Genomic DNA, 19,958 nt, shown 5'->3' with positions numbered 1-19,958 from the left:
TTCATTCATTCATTCATTCATTTTCCAAGATGGAGTCTTGCTCTGTCATCCAGGCTGGGGTGCAATGGCTTGATCATGGCTTACTGCAACTTCCGCCTCCTGGGTTCGAGCAATTCTCCTGGCTCAGCCTCCCGAGTATCCGGGTCTACAGGCAAGCAACACCACACGCAGCTAATTTTTGTATTTTTAGTAGAGATGGGGTTTCACCATGTTGGCCAGGCTGGTCTTGAACTTCTGGCCTCAAATGATCTTCCTGCCTTTGCTTCCCAAAGAGCTGGGATTACAGGCATGAACCACAGTGCCTGGCAAGCAGATCACCTGAGTTTAGGAATTCTAGACTGGCCTGGCCAACGTGGTGAAACCCTATCTCTACTAAAAATACAAAAATTAGCCGGGCATGGTGGCACTTGCCTGTAATCCCAGCTACTCGGGAGGCTGAGACAGGAGAATCGCTTGAATCCAGGAGGTGGAGGTTGCAGTGAGCTAAGAACACACCACCACACTCCAGCCCGGGGGACAGAGCGAGATGCCATTTCAAAAAAAATTTGTGTTTTAATTTTTAATTTAAAAAAATTTTTTAATAAAATCTCTTATCTCTAAACATGTTTCTACTGGAACATGTAGCTAGCCAATGCAAAGACTCTACTCTGGATAGAAGTGATGGAAGTGGGTAGAAATATTTTAGTCATATATTTGTCAAATTAATAAAGACACAGACACAAATACACATAAACTTATTTATTCATAGACTATTAAAGCTGAAAAGGGCCTTCAGTGTCTAGTACAGTGCTACCCACAGTGTGGTGCCCATTCCATTAGTAATATTTTCAGCTGGCATTAGAAAGCATTTGAATGAGCTTTTAAAAATATTGTATAGTTATTACACATTTTCACCTGTGTTAGAAAAACCACACATACATATGAAATCTGGTGATTTCACAAATACTTGCAAAGAGACTATAGATTATGTTTTTAATTTAAAATGTGAGTCATATTAAAGAAAAAAGCATTAGTTCTATAGTACAGGTACCATATGATTCGTAGGAATAGTAATAATTAGCACTTAAGCAAACATCACATATCAGCCATTATTCTGTGGGCTTTACTTACTTATTTTACTTATTTAATCCTCACGACAGTCCCTATTTTACAGAAGAGGAAACTGAGGCACTTGCCAGTGGTCACATAGCTAGAATATAGAAGAGCCAAGATTAGAACTCAGGGAGTGTGGAGCCAGAGGCCATGGTTATAGCCTAAATGGTTATATACTAAAAATGTGGTATATAAGTAACTGGAGTTGGAGAAATACTGATATAGTCCACATCCCTCCTACTTCTCCCTCTCTCTATTTTATGGATGACTAAACTGAACCTCCAAGAAGTTAAATAACATGCTCAAAGTCAACAGGGAGTTATTCAAAGAGCTATTACTAGAATTTGGTATACCCATGCTCAAATCTGGGGCTCCTACTACCCCACCACAGTGCTTCTGAGCAGACTCATTTCATTAGAACATCTGGCAGAGCTCAACCCATAACATCAGGACTGGCTTCATGGGCATACAGCTGTGCACAGGGTCCCATGCTTGGTTTAATGCTCTGCTACTGCCATCTTGATTTCTTAATAATTTCTGAACAAGAGGCCCCAATGTTTTCATTTTGCGTTGAAAACCCTATAGCCAGTTCTGCAGAAGCACCAGAGGCATTTTGCAGAAACAGCCAGGTGGGAGAGGCCCTTACCTTTGGAGTCAAACAGCATCAACTTCAAATCACAGCTCCGCCCTCTTTTGTCTTGTGACTTCGGGAAATTTGCTTAACTTCTTTGGGCCTCAGTTTATTCATCTGTAAAAATCCAGATAAATCTATCAGCCTTAACCTGGTTACTCTTTGGGACTTAAATGAGAAAATGTTGGGAAAAGCAATAAGTTACATGTATTTAATGCCTTTCTTTTAAAAATCTAAAGCGATTCATTGTCCACAAGTATGGACAGACTGGCTATCATATGCCAAAGCATGATGTGAGCCTTCAGCGACTCAGACTGCCCTTCCAGCTATCAGGCAGAGAAAAACTCCCTGAGCGTCTTTCGTAATCTTGCTGATAGCACAAACTCCCTCCAGAAACTGCTACTCACTGACTCAGAAGAATGCCACCCTGCAGAGTGGGGCTGGCCAGCCAGAGGGCATAGGTGTCTGCAGTTCAGCAAGCACCCAGTGATTCCAATATACAGCCTGAAAATCACATTTGGGAAGGACGGCTAGTATTTGTGGGCACCTGCTGCTAACTGCTTTAGTATCATGATTTTTAAAGGCAGCTATTTAACTTAGTTTCACCCAGAACAAAGATTCTCAACTCCAGCTACACATCAGTATCACCCTGGGTTGCTTCTGAAACATTCTAAGACCAGACTCCCTCAACAGAGATTTTCTGATTCAATTGGTCTGGTGGCCAAGTGTTGAGGAATTTTTCAAGTTCCCAAGGTAATTTTAATAGGCAGCCAAGTTGACAATGATCTAGATCAATGGTCCTCAAAGTGTGACCCCCAGACCAGCAGCATCAATGTCATCGGGGAACTAGTTAGAAATGTGATTTCGAGGCTGAATGTGGTGGCTCACGCCTGTAATCCCAGCACTTTGGAAGACCAAGGCAGGTTGGATCAACTGAGGTCAAGAGTTCGAGACTCGCCTGGCCAACATAATGAAACCGTATCTCTACTAAAAGTACAAAAGTTAGCCAGGCATGGTGGCGGGCACCTGTAATCCCAGCTACTCAGGAGGCAGATGCAGGAGAATCTCTTGAACCTGGGAGGTGGAGTTTACAGTAAGCCAAGATCATGCCACTGCACTCCAGCCTGGGCAACAGAGCAAGACTCCATCTCAAAAAAAAAAAAAAAAAAGGGAAAAGAAATGTGATTTCGAACTCCATCCCAGGTCTACGGAATCAGAATCTCTGAGAGCAGTTTAGGGTTTAACAAGTCCTCCAGCTGACTCAAATCCTAGTGACTGCTCTAAGGGGAGAGGAGGGGAGAAATTATCAGGCAGGGCAGATAACTTAAATTACAAAGACTTGTTGCAAAAACAATTTTTGCATATATAAACTATATCCAACCCACAACCTCAAATTGGCTATAAAATCCTTAATGGTCTTATAACCCAAATATCTCACCTCTGAACTTCTGAGCCTCCAAGATATCAGATTTTTCTTAATCTCTCTATACATAGTGTAACTTTCCTGGGGAGAACAGTAGAGGTATTTTTAAATAGAGCTTCTTATGAAACTGAAGATTTACATGATTAGGCTGAGTCATAACTTGATAATCATCTCAGGCGCATTTTTTATCCAAGCTTTTCTAAATGAATCTTAATTACAGCATTTTTGTAGCAATGTTTTACTAAGCTTTTGACCTTCAGAAGAGCACAACTCAGAGAGTAAAATGAGGCACAGGCCCCAGCAAGATTATCTAGCACATGTTTCTTTTCCTTCAGACAAGAAAGGGAATACAAACAGGAAATGTGTATTAAACCCAAAAAAGTGAGCACAAAGCAGCCTTCATTTTCCTTTTAGCTGATGCAGTTTTGTAAAGAAAGCTCTCAAGGGGTTGGGCAGAATCTCAGGGAACATGGAACTAGCAGGTGCTCAGTGAGAATCCTGCATGCTGGTATTTTCCAACGCATCTCTCAGGCCTGCTGTTCCCTGTGGGTTTTTATTATAACACAATCGCCTGTTAGCGTAGCTTGCCCTGACCGTGGGAGTCGCCATGTTGTCATGCGGGAATTTTTGCAGTCTCTCTGAGGAAAACAAATTCTGGTCTATAGATTTAGAGGACAGGACTTGTGATACAGACAATGGACCTCATGAATCCTATCTCAAAACAGAAATGTTCCAAAGAGAAGACACACCTTATGGTCTATACCTGAGCAATTATCTGAAATCCAACTGGAAATTGACCCTAAGCAGCCATGTGATAAAGAGAAAAGGAGGGAAGGAAAAAGCAATGAGTTGGGACCTGATAACTAAATTCTTGATGACGTGTCCCATAAATAAGCTTGAAATTCTCCTTGGAGGCAGAGGAAAAAACAACTGGCTCTTCCAACGTCAAAATCATGCTCAGATGAGCAAGAGTAATCCTGAAGGCTAGGATGAGGAAGGCTGCTGGGATTCCAAGGAGGGAGTGTGAAGGCAGAGTGTGGAGGGGGATCATGCAACCGTGAGGCTGTCTGCTGGCAGAGGTCCCCTGCCGGACATAGAGGGGGCAGAGCACTCGCAGGGCTCTGCAACCAGTGGCAACTGAGACACTGGCTCCCCTGTGAACCCAATGAAGAGGTGCAGGGCACTGGAGCTGGCATGGGAAGCTTACCGGGAACGGAATTCAAGCCACAACAGTGGGGGACGCTTGCCCTCTTTCTCTCAACATTATGTTTGTGAGATCCATGCCCACTGTTGCTTGTAGTTTTAGTTTGTTCATTCTTGTTACTGTCTAGTCTCCCACTGTGTTAATATACCACAATTTATTGGTTCTAGTGTCCAGGGACATTTGGGTTGTTTCTAGTTTAAGGCTGTTACAAACAGAGCTGCTGTGAACTTTTTTTTTTTTTTTTTTTTTTAAGAATCTTGTTCTGTCACCCAGGCTGGAATGCAGTTGTGTAATCTCAGCTCACTGCAACCTCCACCTCCTGGGTTCAAGTGATTCTCCTGCCTCAGTCTCCTAAGTAGCTGGGATTACAAGCGGGCGTCACCACTCCAGGCTAATTTTTATATTTTTAGTAGAGATAGCGTTTCACCATATTACTCAGGCTTGTCTCGAACTCCCGACCTCATGATCTGCCTGCCTCAGCCTCCCAAAGTGTTGGGATTACAGGCGTGAGCCACCGTGCCTGGCTGAACATTCTTGTACATGTTTTTGGTGGACACACGGACACATATCTCTTGGATTTCTGTTGAGTTAGAAATAGAATTGCTGGCTCAGATTACTAGGTTTTTTTCATATTCTTTGACAAGATTGCATTACTTCTCATGGCTGTTATATATTTCAAATAAAATCAGTGTCCCCGACTCCATTTTGCGGATGGGAAACTGAGACATAAAGTAGCATGGCTTCCCATTAGATCAGCTGCAGGATCATGGAGAGAGTCTCCCCACAACTTCATCCTAAGCCTGCTCTTCCTGGCCACACCACATTAAACAAGCCCTGCTGTTACAGTCAACAGGCTCGTGGTGGTATTTTTTAAAATAATCAGCAATAGTGGGAGTTGGTGGGGATTGAGGTGGGTGGGAAGGATACCTTCCCATTACCATCCAATCTCCCTTTCTGCATTGGCAAATGTCTGTTTTGGAAAGTTGACCCCAGAGTAGTGAAAATAAAAAGCCCTCTGGGCATAACAAAGTGCCTCAGCTATCTGCAGTAGGCAGGGCTTCCTGCTGGAAAGTGCACCCTAGGAAGAGGCAGCTCCACCCAGCCTGAGGTCAGGTGGCCCACCTCACTTGGCCCTGAGTGTGGAGCCACATGGAGAGGACAGGGCGTTCCCAGGACTCAGGAGATCAGGGACCTGGTCTGCAACCTAAGTGTGTGCCCTTAGAGTTGGAAATATGCTGTTATTGTTTGTGTTACCCAGTCTCTTCAGAGTTGAGTTTTTATTCTAGGATTTTTCCTGTATGATCAAGACTCCACTTTCACAGCCCTCTTACTTGTAGTTTTGGGGTCATTTGCTTAATTTGCACAGGATGGATAAGCACAGGTGGGTGAGCAGGTATATCAGCTGCTGATGCCAAGGTACCCTAGTATCTGAAGGCAAGTTTAGCTTTTTTTTTTTTTTTTTTTTTTTTTTTTGAGATGGAGTCTTGCTCTTTCGCCCAGGCTAGAGTGAGCGCAGTGGTGCAATCCCAGCTCACTGCATCCTCCGACTCCTGGGTTCAAGCCTACTGAGTAGCTGGGCTTACAGGCGCGTGCCACAACACCCAGCTAATTTTTGTATTTTCAGTAGAGATGGGGTTTCTCCATGTTGATTAGGCTCGTCTCAAACTCCTGACCTTGTGATCTGCCCACCTCGGCCTCCCAAAGGCTTAGCATTTCTAAACCTCCCCTGGAGGCACCTGAGTGGGACAGGAATAGCCCTCAGGTTAGAGTTAAGAGATATGAGTCCCAGTGCTATTTGAATCACTGATTTATCACACAGTTCTTAACTTCCCTGGGATGATGGATGAGAAAGTGCTTTTTTAAAAAATAAAGTACGTTACAACCACAAAGTGTTAATATCATAGAGAAAGCCCATTCCATTGCTAAAGGCATGATTCTTCATCTTGTCTAGCCTGAACTTCTCACAGGCATGTTTTCCACAGGGGAACTTCTGTCTGGCAAAGAAGCCAAAGCCTCCCTTTGAATATTTCCCTTCACTGCAAACAGACTTTCACAGGACTAACCACCATTACCTTTGACCAGGGCAGGCAGGCAGCTCACATACCCCAATCTAACCATGTCTGTTGTTAAAATATTGAAACACCTTTTTTTTTTTTTTAAGAGACAGAGTCTTACTCTGTTGCCCAGGCTGGTGTGCAATGACGTGATATCAGCTCACTGCAACCTCTGCCTCCTGGGTTCAAGCAATTCTGTCTCAGCCTCCCAAGTAGCTGGGATCACAGGTGCCTGCTGCCACTACTGGCTAATTTTTTTTTTCTTTTAGTAGAAACGGGGTTTCGCCATGTTGGCCAGGCTGGTCTCAAACTCCTGACCTCAGGTGATCCACTTGGCTCGGGCCCCCCAAAGTCCTGGGATTACAGATGTGAGCCACCATGCCCAGCCAGAATATTGAAACACTGCTAACTAGTCACTTTCCTACCCACGCCAGGAACCCTCACCATGACCCATCAACTAAAAAAATAATTCCAGCCCTGCAGAGGAGCCGCCAGGACCCCGCTGCAGCACAAGGGCTGAGGCCTTCTGATGTTTGTACCATCCTGCTTCACTTCCTTGCCCACGTAAGACATCTAACTGCAAAGCAATGGATCTAAGTTATCTGCTTTTAAGGTAAAGCAGAATTAAATATCCAAATAGAATAAATAGTATTGTTTATGAATTTGCCATCTTATTCCTGAGGCTTGGTTTCAAATGACTTCTGGCTTATGGCAAAATCAAATCCACTCTCAAAAAATATGAGATTGCCATCTGTAAGAGTTCAGAAAAGAATATGATGCCATTCCCAGCAACCCTTTTAGTTACCAGTACCCAAAAACTACTTCAAGCAATGATGACATCATGGGAACACGTGTGTAGCCTCATAAGGTGAAGAGTTTTCCCCACACATGTAATGACTTAGATAAATTTTAATACTGTGGGATATCCGATAAAATTAAGAAATGATTATTAATTTTAGATGTGATGATACTGTTTTTTAGAGGTACGTACTCAAATATTTACAAATCAAACCTATGATGAAAGGGATTTGTTCCAAAACAATCTGCAGAGAAGGGGCCAGGGGAGGGAATGTGAGGGAGCTGGTGATGAGTACGTGGGATTCGTGATCCTATTCACCCCGCTTCTGTATATGTTCTTCACAATAAAACGTTAAGCCAAATCGTTTTCCATCCCTGGTAGACGGGAGATGTAAGAGAGATGAATCGCCCTGGATTAGGGCATGGGAAGACCTGGGAGGACTCACTGTCTGCCTGCTCTCTGTGTGACTGTGGACTACCTTTATGTTTTCTGTGCCCACTGTCTTGTCATCCTGTCTATGAAGTGTGCAATGCACATAATCACACTCACACACACACACACACACACACACACACCCCTTCCAGACAGGTTAAAGGGAGTCTAAACAAAACAAGATACTGTTTGTGTAGCATTCTGAGCTCCTTGGGAGAAAGGTACAACATCAGTGATGTATCATTATCCTAACGCAGCACACAGAGGTGTTTTGTGAAGTTTAGTTTAGATGATTCAGGATTCCCAGAAACCCCACAGATTTTTCAGAAACTACCTCATGCTTCATTCTCTCAGCCAACTGAGAAAAAAGGAGCAGAAACAAAACACCCTGCTTCTTGCTTCCACACAGGAGGCGTGGGGCAGCTCTGTTTACTCCTCCAACACAAAGCCCTTGTTTATGTGCGACAGATGGTAGTACGTTTCTCTTCTCTTCTCTCTCTCTCCCTCCCTCTCTTCATCTGCTCCCCTCTGTTTCTTTGTCCCCCTCCATTTTCCCTTTTCTCCAATCCTTCTCAGCCTCACACCACTTTTCCTGAATTGACTCAGGGGCCAGCAAGAAATATACACACACAGATTGCCAAGTTGTAGAGGAATGGCTTTGTGTCTCCTATGTATTCTATCTGGCTGCCCGCACACAGTCACCTCTTGTTTCACAGTATCACATTTGAAATGCGTTTTTGAAGGAGTGACACACCTTTGAAACTGCAGGGGGCTCAGGGCAAACATGAAAAGACCCATAAATATGTATGTGGCAACTTTCCATGGGTTTCCTTCACAAAGTAAAAAGTAACCGCAGTCAATGCGTGTGAGTGCGCACACACGCGTGCGCGCGCACACACACACACACACGTGTTCCTTCCAGGCCTGGCCACTCTCAAAGGATAAATGTAAACCTGACCTCTTACCACATATTTACTGCAATAAGCATCATCTACAAACCAGCCTGGGGGAGAGGAAGGGAGCTGTGAAGGACCACACGTGCAAGAGACCTCTCTCTTTTCATATAAAAAGCTGGTTCCTCTCCTCAGATTCAGTAAGTCACTTATTCTTTCCCAGCTTCTGTTTCTTCTTCTGTAAAATGAAGGTTTTTAGAATGCATAGGTGATGTATAGAGTCTTTTTCAGCTCTAAATTTCTATGATTCAAAGTTTTTAGAGAATTCCCATAATATGAATCTACCTGACACCCAAATACCTGTGGGTGCAAGGACAGATCTGTTGGAATCAACAAACCAGTGATGAGTGATGTAAAACCAGTGACTGAGCAATGATCTGTGTAGCAGCAGAGGAGAGAAGGTAGGAGCAAAGGGGAAAGAAAAAGATGGTATTCAGTTCAGTTGGGAAATGACTCATCTATAAGTAAAGTCAGAGAAGGGCATCAGAAAGGAAAGAATTGCCATAATAGATACCAAGCAAGAGTAGGAGGCAATATTTGGCATCTGTCTGTATGTCTAGAAGACTAGATGACAAAAAAGCAAAGTTGTGCAAAAGGAAGTGTGCTCAGGTCTTGCTTGGTCACCTGAAATGAATTCTCAGATCCCAAACATGCTTCAGACAGAGACATTCTCCAAGAATGGGCACACTGGCACTCTTAGAAGAGTCCTTAATGTGATGCCCTGTTCTACACAAGGATAATAACGATCCCCACGGCCACCTCGCACCTGCAGACAAGAAAGAGTAAATACTCATGGTTTAAAAAGATGAAATGACTGTTTGAGAACTAATAGCTACATCTGCAAATAATTAGCTCCAGGATTTATTACCAATTAGGACTATAAATCTCTGCTTACTCTGGCTCCTGAAAAGTTGATTTCACTGGGGAGTGTGTGAAGGGGTGGGGACAAAGTCATTTGAGACAAGGAAGAAGAAATCCAAGCTTAAAAAGACACACTTCAAATTCAAAAGAGAGCAAGATTTCCCAAGCACCACAGCAGCAAAGCAGGCTTGATTTGTGGTTCTAAGCAAACCAGCCCAGCAGATGCCTGCAGGGCTAATAAGTCAAAGAGACTGACGCAACTCAGAGGAGGATGTTAGGGCCCGGGAAGGAGGTTGCATACTGTGTGGGCCCCAGTGGCTAAGCCATCGTATGGCCTGAGTGGGCAGGCATCAGCCACAGTGCATTATCTCAGGGATACGCTGACCATTGGAATCGCCTGTAGAGCTTTAAAAACATACCTATGCTTGGGTTATCCTGAAGACTAATTACACTGGAATCTCTAGAATGGGGCTTGGGTATCAGAGTGGTTCAAAAAACGCCCCAGGTGACTCAAATGCAGCCAGCCGGGGTTGAAAACCACCAGTTACCCCATTTCATCCTCAGGCACTCCCATGTTAAGAGGGTTGCTACAGCTCTCATGGTTTTACAGAGAATGCTAAGGAACAGAGAGGCTAAGTAATGGGGACCAGGGTTACACAGCTAATACTGATGAAGGAAGGATTTGAACCCAGAGCCCAAACTCTTACTTATCATCTTCTATAGACTCCAAGGTTATGGTTCTTAGACTTCCAAGCCCTGAGCCTTCACAGTCTACTCAAGATAGAAAATAGGACTCAGGCCAGGCGTGGTAGCTCATGCCTGTAATCCCAGCACATTGGGAGGTGGAAGTGGACAGATCACTTGAGTCCAAGAGCTTGAGACCAGCCTGGGGAACATGGGGAAGCCTTATCTCTACAAAAATACAAAAATTAACTGGGTGTGGTGGCATGCGCCTGTGGTCACAGCTACTCGAGAGGCTAAGGCAGGAGAATCTGCCTGGGCTTGAGCCCAGGAGGCAGAAGTTGCAATAAGCCTAGATCACACCACTGCACTCCAGCCTGGACAACAGAGTGAGACCCTGTCTCAAAAAAATAAAATAAAATAGGGACTCATAAATGACTTTTATGTATTTTTTGATCACAAAAATGAAACATTAGTTGATATTAATGCTACATATTAGTGAGGGAGGCAAGTTTCTTTCCTTTGGTTGGAATGACATCAACACAGAGGTTGCACTGGACATTTCCTGCGCATCAGGAGTTCTCAGTTATTCATTCCACAAACATTAAGTACCAATTTTCTGCAGAGTCTATAAAATAGAAACGACCCTGTGCAGATAATCACACAACAGATGTTCTAAGGGCCATAACAGTGGCATGCACTAGACACCCTGAAAGCGCACAGAAGAAAGCAGGCAGCTTGGAGTGGTTGTGATATTTTATGCCTTTGGTGAGTATAAAATGGCAAAGTAAATCACAGGATAATATACACATGCTGCTAAGAAGTGAAACAAGAGATGGAGTCTCTAAGTGGAGGCAGGGAATAACAAAATCTTATGAGAAGGCTGAGAATATACGGTTGCTGATCCATAAATATTTAACCCAGGGTAGCAAATGCAAATTCCGGCCGGGCGCAGTGGCTCACGCCTGTAATCCCAACACTTTGGGAGGCCGAGGCAGGTGGATCACAAGGTCAAGAGATCGAGACCGTCCTGGTCAACATGGTGAAACCCCGTCTCTACTAAAAATACAAAAAATTAGCTGGGCATGGTGGCATGTGCCTGTAATCCCAGCTACTCAGGAGGCTGAGGCAGGAGAATTGCCTGAACCCAGGAGGCGGAGGTTGCGGTGAGCCGAGATCATGCCATTGCACTCCAGCCTGGGTAACAAGAGCGAAACTCCGTCTCAAAAAAAAAAAAAAAAAAAAAAAATGCAAATTCCTAGCTGACAGCTACATGAGTGAATGAGCTGGATGTCAGCAGGGGAGGTGGGGACTGAGGTGACCTAGAGAGCCTGTATCCTGTCTAAAGAGGCAGCTAGTTCTCACCACCAGCCAAAAATCATCATGTAGAAATGTGGATACAGTGTTAGACCTTTAAACTTTTTAGGAAAATCTGTAAATATGGGTTACTTAATGCAGGATCTCTCAATTTTTAAATGGCATCTAATTCAATTCTTTTCAAAATACCACGTAAATCAAAGAAAATACATTACCCCCCACCTACCCGCCCACAACCACCGAGCTTTGATTTCATCATTGAAGGTGATCTCTCTGGTAGTTCTAGGATCCCAAAGCAACTGCTTATTCACCTGTACCCTTACCCCTTGCCCCACAGGTCTGCTCATTTATTTTGGATATGGCATCTGGAACAGCACCCTGGAAATCAGTGCCCGAGAAGAGGCCCTGCATCAAAGCACTTACCAGCGCTACGACGTGGATGACCCCTTCTCGGTGGAGGAGGGTTTCTCCTACGCCACAGAGGGCGAGAGCCAGGAGGACTGGGGCGGGCCCACCGAAGACAAAGGCTTCTATTACCAACAGATGTCAGATGCGAAGGCAAACGGCCGGACAAGCAGCAAAGCGAAGAGCAAAAGCAAACACAAACAGAACTCAGAGGTCCTGATTGCAAATGATGAGTTAGATTACTCTCCAGAGTAGGAGAAACACGCAAGTGGGTAGAAATGGTGATGATTGATTTTCAGTAACTTAACCTGTGGGCTAGAAGGTGAAAACTTTTTTGGCTCTCATTTCACAAATCCAGCCTTCCCCAAATTCAGTCCCTAGTCATAGCCTGTCATTTGCTACTTTTGCTCTTCAGGATAGTTCCGTTGAAGGGCTTAACTTGGGTCCCCTAACTGGACGCTTGTTAAAAAAAAAAAAAATGCTAAACAAGAGGCTACATGAAATTTCATCTTAGGTGCAACCATCAGAGCTGATGGTAGCAAATGTTTCCTAGGCCTTTGCTTTGCTGGTTGAATCTTTTTGCTTCTTATTGAGATCCCAAGAAGCAAGGAGCAAACTTCTTGGACCCCACTGAGGCTGCAGCTCCTCCTGGAGATATGCCCAAGCAGAAGCTGTGGGCACAAGGCAGAATTTCAGTCACCTGAGACAGGGGGACAAAGCTCTGTTCTTAGCATGTCAGCCTGAACGCTGCTCCCCGAGGACAGGGTGGGTAGGTGGACAGCGGCACTTCCTGAGCAAGTAACATTTTATCCTGCAATCTCACCCAAAATTAATTCATGGAGAAGACATATGCTTTTTTTTTTTTTTAATTCACCAACATTCTCACAGCTTCCAAACTATAATTTTAGGATCCAGCAAAGGTCAGGGACTCTGAGACCATTTTCCCAAAGGTTTCAGATTCACCGTAAAGCAGCCATGCAGACCCGGTAATATGGTAAGAAGCACCATCAAAGCTCTGCTTAAATTCCCAGAAGAAAATTAAATAACCATCTCTTGAAGGGAAGGCCAGAAGGGCATTGGCAGAAATTAACTCTCTGTCATGGCTTCTCTTATACCAGATTCCAGCTCCTGGTGATATGATGAAAGAGGGCAAAGATAGCGCATGATTTCATGGCACTAATATGCCTTGAAGAAGTAGGTTGTTTGTTTTATAATCAGATAAAAATCTTTACAAGGAGAAGTGACCCAGCCACTGAGATCACATTGCGAATTCTCTTTCATATTTCTTAAATTATAAATTCTGTAGTTTTTTGAGATATGCAATTATTTGATTGGTGAGTGCTACTCTGGAAACAAAACATGTTGAAGTACAGCTACGTAGGTAGTTGCATTCCATGAGATCACATTTCACTTCTGAACCTTATTCCTTGGGGGTAGCTCACTTTCAAAGGTGATTTTTTTTTTCCTGTTATTTCCCAGATTCGTTTCACTTAAACCCAGAGAAATACCTACCTGGTAAAATGTAAATTTGGGTCATAAAAGGGGTTATTAAAAGAATTTTCTCAGAAGCAGAATAGATGAGAGAATTTGCAAAGAATAAAAACCACATGGGTTATAATATAAATTCTACTCTTGGGTTACAAAGATTCCATGGCTGCACTGAGATGTGTACAAATGTATGTGAAGGCACAATTCAAATCAAGCCAGTCTAAAATTAACCAAGCTATATTAAAATTAATCAAGCTATTAATAAAATCTTCATGAGAATTTCCTGGAAGAGGGACAAAAGAAGAAATTCCTTGCCCTTTCTCTCCTGGATGTATCAGTATGCCAAAAGTTTTCCAGAACATAATTCGCTAACATTCAAGTCTATTCTTTCTTAAAGGCTGAGGCTCATGCCATCTTGGCATGCTTTAGGATTATGGCAAGGAGATAAAAGTCCATTTTTTCATTCAACTAACACTGGTTGAGAATATACCAAATGCTAAGTGACAGGAATGAATAGAGGCATGACATCTGCCCTTGGGGACTGCAGTCCATGGATGAACAGCACTGAAGCCTGGTAAATGCAGATAAAACAACAAATTGGACAAGTCTCCAGACTGGTGCACTGGGTTTTAACATACATATAAAGATCAATTGAAACTAGTTTTTTAAAATATGCTTTAAATAAATTACATATCATAATCATAGCCAATGTATACCGTTAAACTAAAATAACTGCAATTTTCTAGATATTTTTTATTCTTCTGTAGTAATTGTTTAGAACTCTGGTTTCCTGAGGTCATTTTGTCATTTTAATGTCATGCTTGACAATGCTGTGTTTTCTCTTCCCTAGAGTTAACCATAAAGACAGTGCCTAGTTGTGAAATACATCATTAGAAATTAATTATAAACTAATTATCAGTCATCTTTTGAAAACAAAGTTTTGAACTGGCTATGGGACTCAACAAATCTGCTGGGTTTAAATACAATCTGTTAAACCTGATACACAGATAGATGAGGTCTCTATTCTCATCAAATATGAGAATAGAGAAATAGGAGTGCAAAATAGCAAAATCTTAGCATAGGTGAAAGAGCTTCCTTTTACTAGTGAGGTTTAAGTATTAAAGTAACAGTAACCTGGTGGCAGATGTATGCAGTTTCTATAGGATGGGAATGGAAAACGCATGCTTTGGTTAACACTGTTGGTACTGATCTTGTGCAGATTCTATGAACCACTCTCATTTCAGGAACCAGTTTTCCCAAATAGTACATTTGTATATTTTAAGCTTAGCTCTCTTTATTTTTCTCAAGTTGATAGGTCACCTCCCTGACAACCTTAGTTAAAAAAAAAAATCACTATAATAGAAAACATTTTTTCAGGCACATAGACATGTGTGTCCACAGGTTTACCAACTTCTGTGAAACAGTCCCAGATTTCACAATGCAGTTTTCAAATACCATCAATCACTAGAATAACAATATTACTATTTTCCTAACAGATTTCTTAATGATGTATTTGTGGGACTACATTAAAAGTAAGATCACCTTGTAATTATCTTAGAAACCTCGTTCCTTGAATGGAATCCAAGGAAGACCTACATTTTATTGAATTCTGTATAGAAAAAGCTCTCCGAGTGAGATTTCAATGGGTGGATTTGTGGTTGGAAGCCAATTACTTGATTTTTTCAGATTTTATTCTACTTATTTATTGGTACTCTGCTTCATTTCAAAAGGATTTGAGGCAGCTATTATAATATATACATATTACAAAACAAAAATTAAGTGAGGAACTCAGGGCAAATAAAAACAGAAACAGAAATGATCACACAAAACTAGATGTGCATTTAGTGCATAAATGCAGAACTCTGATATGCTTTACTGAATTTGCCAATGAGGGGCACCATGAAAAATAATAGAATTTCTGGTAATGACAAGAAGATATACTTCTGCATGATAAGAACAAATTTTTCCCCATGCAGGCAGAGGCTTGAAATAGCATAGATCATTAAAATCCACAGATAAGCTTCAAACCCAGATTTTGCTAGCTACATGTGTCTGACAGATAGTGGGTATTCAAGAAATATCTGATGATTAAAAGAATGAATGAATTGGAGGAAAATGAAATATTTATTCAACAATTATTTGTAGAGTGTCTATTATGTACTGTGGCAGATATTGATCCCATAATAAGTCAGATAAAAAACATCCAGCTCTTAAGAAATAGGGGAAATAGAGCTAGGTCTGGTGGCATGTGCCAGTGATCTCAGATACTTGACGGACTGAGACAAGAGGATCACTTGAGCCCAGGAGTTCAAGGCTGCAGTGAGCTATGATCACGCCACTGTACTCCGGCCTGGGTAACAGAAGAATACCCTGTCTCTTTTTTTTTTTTTTTTTTTTTTGAGGCGGAGTTTCGCTCTTGTTACCCAGGCTGGAGTGCAATGGCGCGATCTCGGCTCACCGCAACCTCCGCCTCCTGGGTTCAGGCAATTCTCCTGCCTCAGCCTCCTGAGTAGCTGGGATTACAGGCACGTGCCACCATGCCCAGCTAATTTTTAGTATTTTTAGTAGAGATGGGGTTTCACCATGTTGACCAGGCTGGTCTCGATCTCTTGACCTTGTGATCCACCCGCCTCGGCCTCCCAAAGTGCTGGGATTACAGGCTTGAGCCACCGCGCCCGGCCAATACCCTGTCTCTTAAAAGGAAAAATAAAACGGGGAAAATGGGATATATAAATAAAGAACAATAGTGACAGTTGTCAGGTGAGATGAGGGAGCTGTAATGTGCAGTGAGGGTTCAAATATGAAGAAGTCCTTCTTCTTCTGGAAAGGCCGTAAAGAATGTCACACTTGTATTGGGACTTGTGAAATGGGCAGAATTTTACCAAGTAGCAATGAGAGAAAGACATGCCAAGCAGAGGATCAGCATGAGTAGACCTCTACTAGCTTGCTGTCCTCTAAGAATTTGTGTTGTGCCTCCATCAAGGGAAAGCAAGAAGCTAGTTTGCCTGAGTACATGATTTATGCATGACTTACACATGCAATCATAAGAAATAATGCTGGGAAGGCAGGTGAGGGCTCACGCACAGAGAGACTTGAATGTCACACTGAACTGGCTGGCTCTCCTCGGGTGGGAAATAATTGGGGAACTGATGAAGGTGTGAATCCGGAAGGCTGAACTTTAAGAAAGTTGAGACATGGCTTCCTCGCCTATGCAAGGAGCTAGGAAACCACATTTACACTCCAAGTTGATTTAACAAATCAAAGGGGAAAATATCTGTACCTTGAGTCCTGTGTCTGCATTCATCATTAAACTGTGAGAAAAACAGTTGTTTAATATGTGGACAGGCAACACAATTTACAGCCACTTTAAAGTTTTTAACAACAGATGTCAACAACCAAACCTAACAACGTTTCATATCTATTTAATATAAACAGTAAAACCTCAGCTCCAGGCTTTACTGAGCTTGAGTGCAAGCCTGCTTTTCTATTGAGACAGAGTCTCACTCTGTTGCCCAGGCTGGAGTGCAGTGGCACAATCTTGGCTCACTGCAACCTCCAATTCCCAGGTTCAAGAGATTCTCTTGCCTCAGCCTCTCGAGTAGCTGGGATTACAGGCGTATGCCAGTTCTACTTAGTAACAAATCAGTAGCTCATCAAATGCCTACATAACAGTCATAATAAGTCTGTTTAAATAAATGGTGGGTGGAAGGGAGTTGTTTAATTTAACGGTCTATCCTTCTTCAGAATCTATAGGTCAGCCAGAATATAAAACTAGCAATTATTGGAAGACAAAACAGAAACTCCTTCAAAGAAATCTCTCCTCTGTTCTGCTGAAAAGGGCTGGTCCACCTGACATTCTTTCTTTTGTCGGAAGGCAAATCCAACATTTGTTGGAAGTCTACCTTACAAGGAACAATTGCTTCTCTGCAACATAAACAGGAGCTATACCAGTTTGAAAATCCACATAGAAAACTGGAGAAAATTGCTGTCCCCTTTCACACTAGGTTTTACCAGGGGCCCAAGATGTCAGAGGAAAGTCCACAGAGGGCCAGCCACAGGTTTACCTAATTATGAATCTCAGATTAGAACGTCTTATTGTGTGGAAAAGTCAGAAATCACGAAATGTGTCTGAGGCCAGAGCGGGGGTCCATTTATGGAGTCTACGCAGCAGGTAGGGTTCACTCTTGGGGTTTAAGCCTCAGGTCAGTGAACAAGGCAGAGGTGGCCCTAACTTCCTATGGGGGAAAGGGAGGAGAGCAAAGGAAGGGAGGAGAGCAACCTCCAGAGGTTGCCACGAGGGCTGTATGGCAGCGCTCCATTTTCATGCCATTTGGAACGAGACTTGTCAAGGAAGACGTTTCTATCCAAAGTTTTCACAGAGCCTTTGTTTCCCCCGTACCTGTGTAACTGGGGACCCATTTGTCTGTAAAGACCTTTGGAGATCCTGAAAGAGAGGCACCAGCACGTAACCAGTGGTGACCTGGCCGTAAAAAAGTATTTGAAATTAAACAGTGAGCAAGTGCAGAAACAGCATCCCAAATCTCAGGCCCCACCGCAAGCAGGAAGCAGAAACTGAAGTTTCACCAAGGAGTTTACTCTGTATTTCTCACTGGGAATGGGGATGGGTCGCAAAAAAGCCCATTTCGTATACATAATTGTTGGTCCTATGTCCTACTTTTATTTTCTCTAAGACTATTAGAAGAAAGACTGTTTTAATTTTTTATTTTTTTCTCCTTAGGAACAACTTCCTTTTTGAAATGCTTTTCTCCTCTTGCTCTGCTTGAGTAATGCATGCATCATTCTGAAACACCTAGACAGTCGCCTTTTGCCAAAATTACTTCTCTGAGAAAAATAGAATGTTCTTCTTTGGGGGACTTAGATCCCACAAGGGAGGATGGAAGCTTTGTAGCCCATCAAAGGTGAATATGTGTTCTGCAGCATCAACTAAAACAGTGTACAAAATCATTCAACTGTGTTCTGCACACAGGGAATCACAAAATCCCTAGAGAACTTTCACAGACAGCTTTGGGCTCAAGGTCTTCTGACAGCGGGTAGTTCTAACTTCTTACTCTTTGGGGCATTTAGTAGATGTTAATACACGTAAAGAAAGACAATGGCTTATCAGAATGAGGAAATGGGGCAGTCTGGATTTTTATGGTAGGGACTCACTCTGTGCTTTTTAAATTTTTTTTTTCTATTAAGTTTTCTTGACACTGACATCGGTAGCATTGGCTCAAGGAAATTGTGAGTCATGTGAATTTTGCCTGCAGTGTAGACTTTGAAGGACTGTGTTCATTCTGACTTGGGGATAAAGAGAATATTCCATGCACATCTCTTGATTGGCCTTGGCAATTGCTGATACACTTATCTCATTCACACTCCCAAAGGCGAGGATTTACACTGGAAATCATAAACCCCCACTTTCCAAAGCAAAGATACGGTAAATACCTCAACTGTCTGGGCTGAGAGAAGGGGCTGCAGGTTTTTAAGAGAGCAGCTATAGTCCTCATTCCATGTAGTCACACCATCTGATGCCAGGACTCCACATTCCAGCTTTTCTCACTGTGGAAAAGAAACGATACTGTTTAATTCATATCCAAAGTTATAAATACAGCTTGTAAATTTAGTACTAACTTGTTTCTTTTTTGTTTGGTCCTTGAGAAGTACAACTTGCATTTGCAGATGGTAATTTCTAGTGTTGTTCTCTGCTATTTTTTTTTTTTTTTGGTATGAAATTGCTGTATTTGTTAAAGTTTGTTCGTTTTGTGGTTTTTAATTCCCATCAATGCGCTGTACAATGTAGTGTATCATGAAGAAAGAAATAATATGCAGATGTATTATGAAATGTGTTTTTATTTTCAAATGTGTGGTGTTGACAATATATTGATTTATCAAGATACTAAGGGAAAATTCTAAATTTAACAAAATGTGTATATTTTAATAAATGCATAAAGCTTTATTGTGTGCCTTTAAATTTAAAAATGGGTTTATAAAGAAAGTCAGAAACAAAAGTGTCTTATTATAAAATATCCATAGTGATGTAAAGCTTTTACACAAGAGACTACCAAAAAAAAAGAAAGAAAAGAAAAAGGAGCCTTCCCATATTTTGTTAACCTTAACCAATACCTGAAGTCTGTTACTTTTTTTCCATTTTAAATGGAGATGAATACGTGAATTTTGCCTTAAGTGTTTCAATCGTCCTTTGTAGAAAAGCCAGATAAATGAGCTCATTTTGAATTGCATTATTGTGGAAAATTCATTTTCAGAATAAAAAATTTTTAAAATCACAGCTAATCGACTAATTAAATTTGAAGAAAGTCAGTGCCATCCTACCTCTTTAAATTTACCTTATTTCCATGAGGAGAACATAAAAGTGCCACTTTGGTGGGCTCTCAGGAGAACCAGAAGTGGCACTGTCTCCCTCTCACCGTGTTCTTCTAACAAGGGTACAGGGCTCTGTCTGGGGCCCTCCTCACTATACTTCCTCATTAATTACCCTGGCCGGGTGTGGTGGCTCACTCCTGTAATCCCAGCACCCTGGGAGGCCAGGGCAGGCAGATCACGAGGTCAGGAGTTCAAGACCAGCCTGGCCAACATGGTGAAACCCCGTATCTACTA

The 19,958-nt window shown here is 42.3% G+C and overlaps 1 protein-coding gene and 1 long non-coding RNA gene across 3 annotated transcripts in view; one reads left to right on the top strand and one right to left on the bottom strand.

The window, feature by feature from the left end:
• The window catches only part of SLC7A14 (solute carrier family 7 member 14), a 131,681-nt gene extending 112,054 nt beyond the window's left edge, over nt 1-19,627 (top strand). The window contains exon 8 of the mRNA XM_003924951.4: nt 11,785-19,627. Within this exon, the coding sequence (XP_003925000.1) occupies nt 11,785-12,107 (323 nt within the window). The 3' untranslated portion in view covers nt 12,108-19,627. The remainder of the gene's footprint in view (nt 1-11,784) is intronic.
• LOC141585614 (uncharacterized) lies at nt 726-18,874 on the bottom strand. 2 transcript variants are annotated; one of them, XR_012519181.1, is made up of 3 exons: nt 18,789-18,874; nt 1,739-1,840; nt 726-1,189 (listed from the first exon to the last, which is right to left on the bottom strand). It is a non-coding gene; the product is annotated as an uncharacterized LOC141585614 (long non-coding RNA). The 2 variants fall into 2 exon arrangements; XR_012519180.1 differs by lacking the exon at nt 18,789-18,874 and adding an exon at nt 11,871-11,957.
• Nucleotides 19,628-19,958: the final 331 nt, after the last annotated feature.

This window comes from Saimiri boliviensis, chromosome 9 (genome assembly GCF_048565385.1).
Source record: "Saimiri boliviensis isolate mSaiBol1 chromosome 9, mSaiBol1.pri, whole genome shotgun sequence".
Classification (NCBI taxonomy): Eukaryota; Metazoa; Chordata; class Mammalia; order Primates; family Cebidae; genus Saimiri; species Saimiri boliviensis.
The sequence above is the reverse complement of the archived record's forward strand: the minus strand, read 5'-3'. Positions and strand labels throughout refer to the sequence as shown.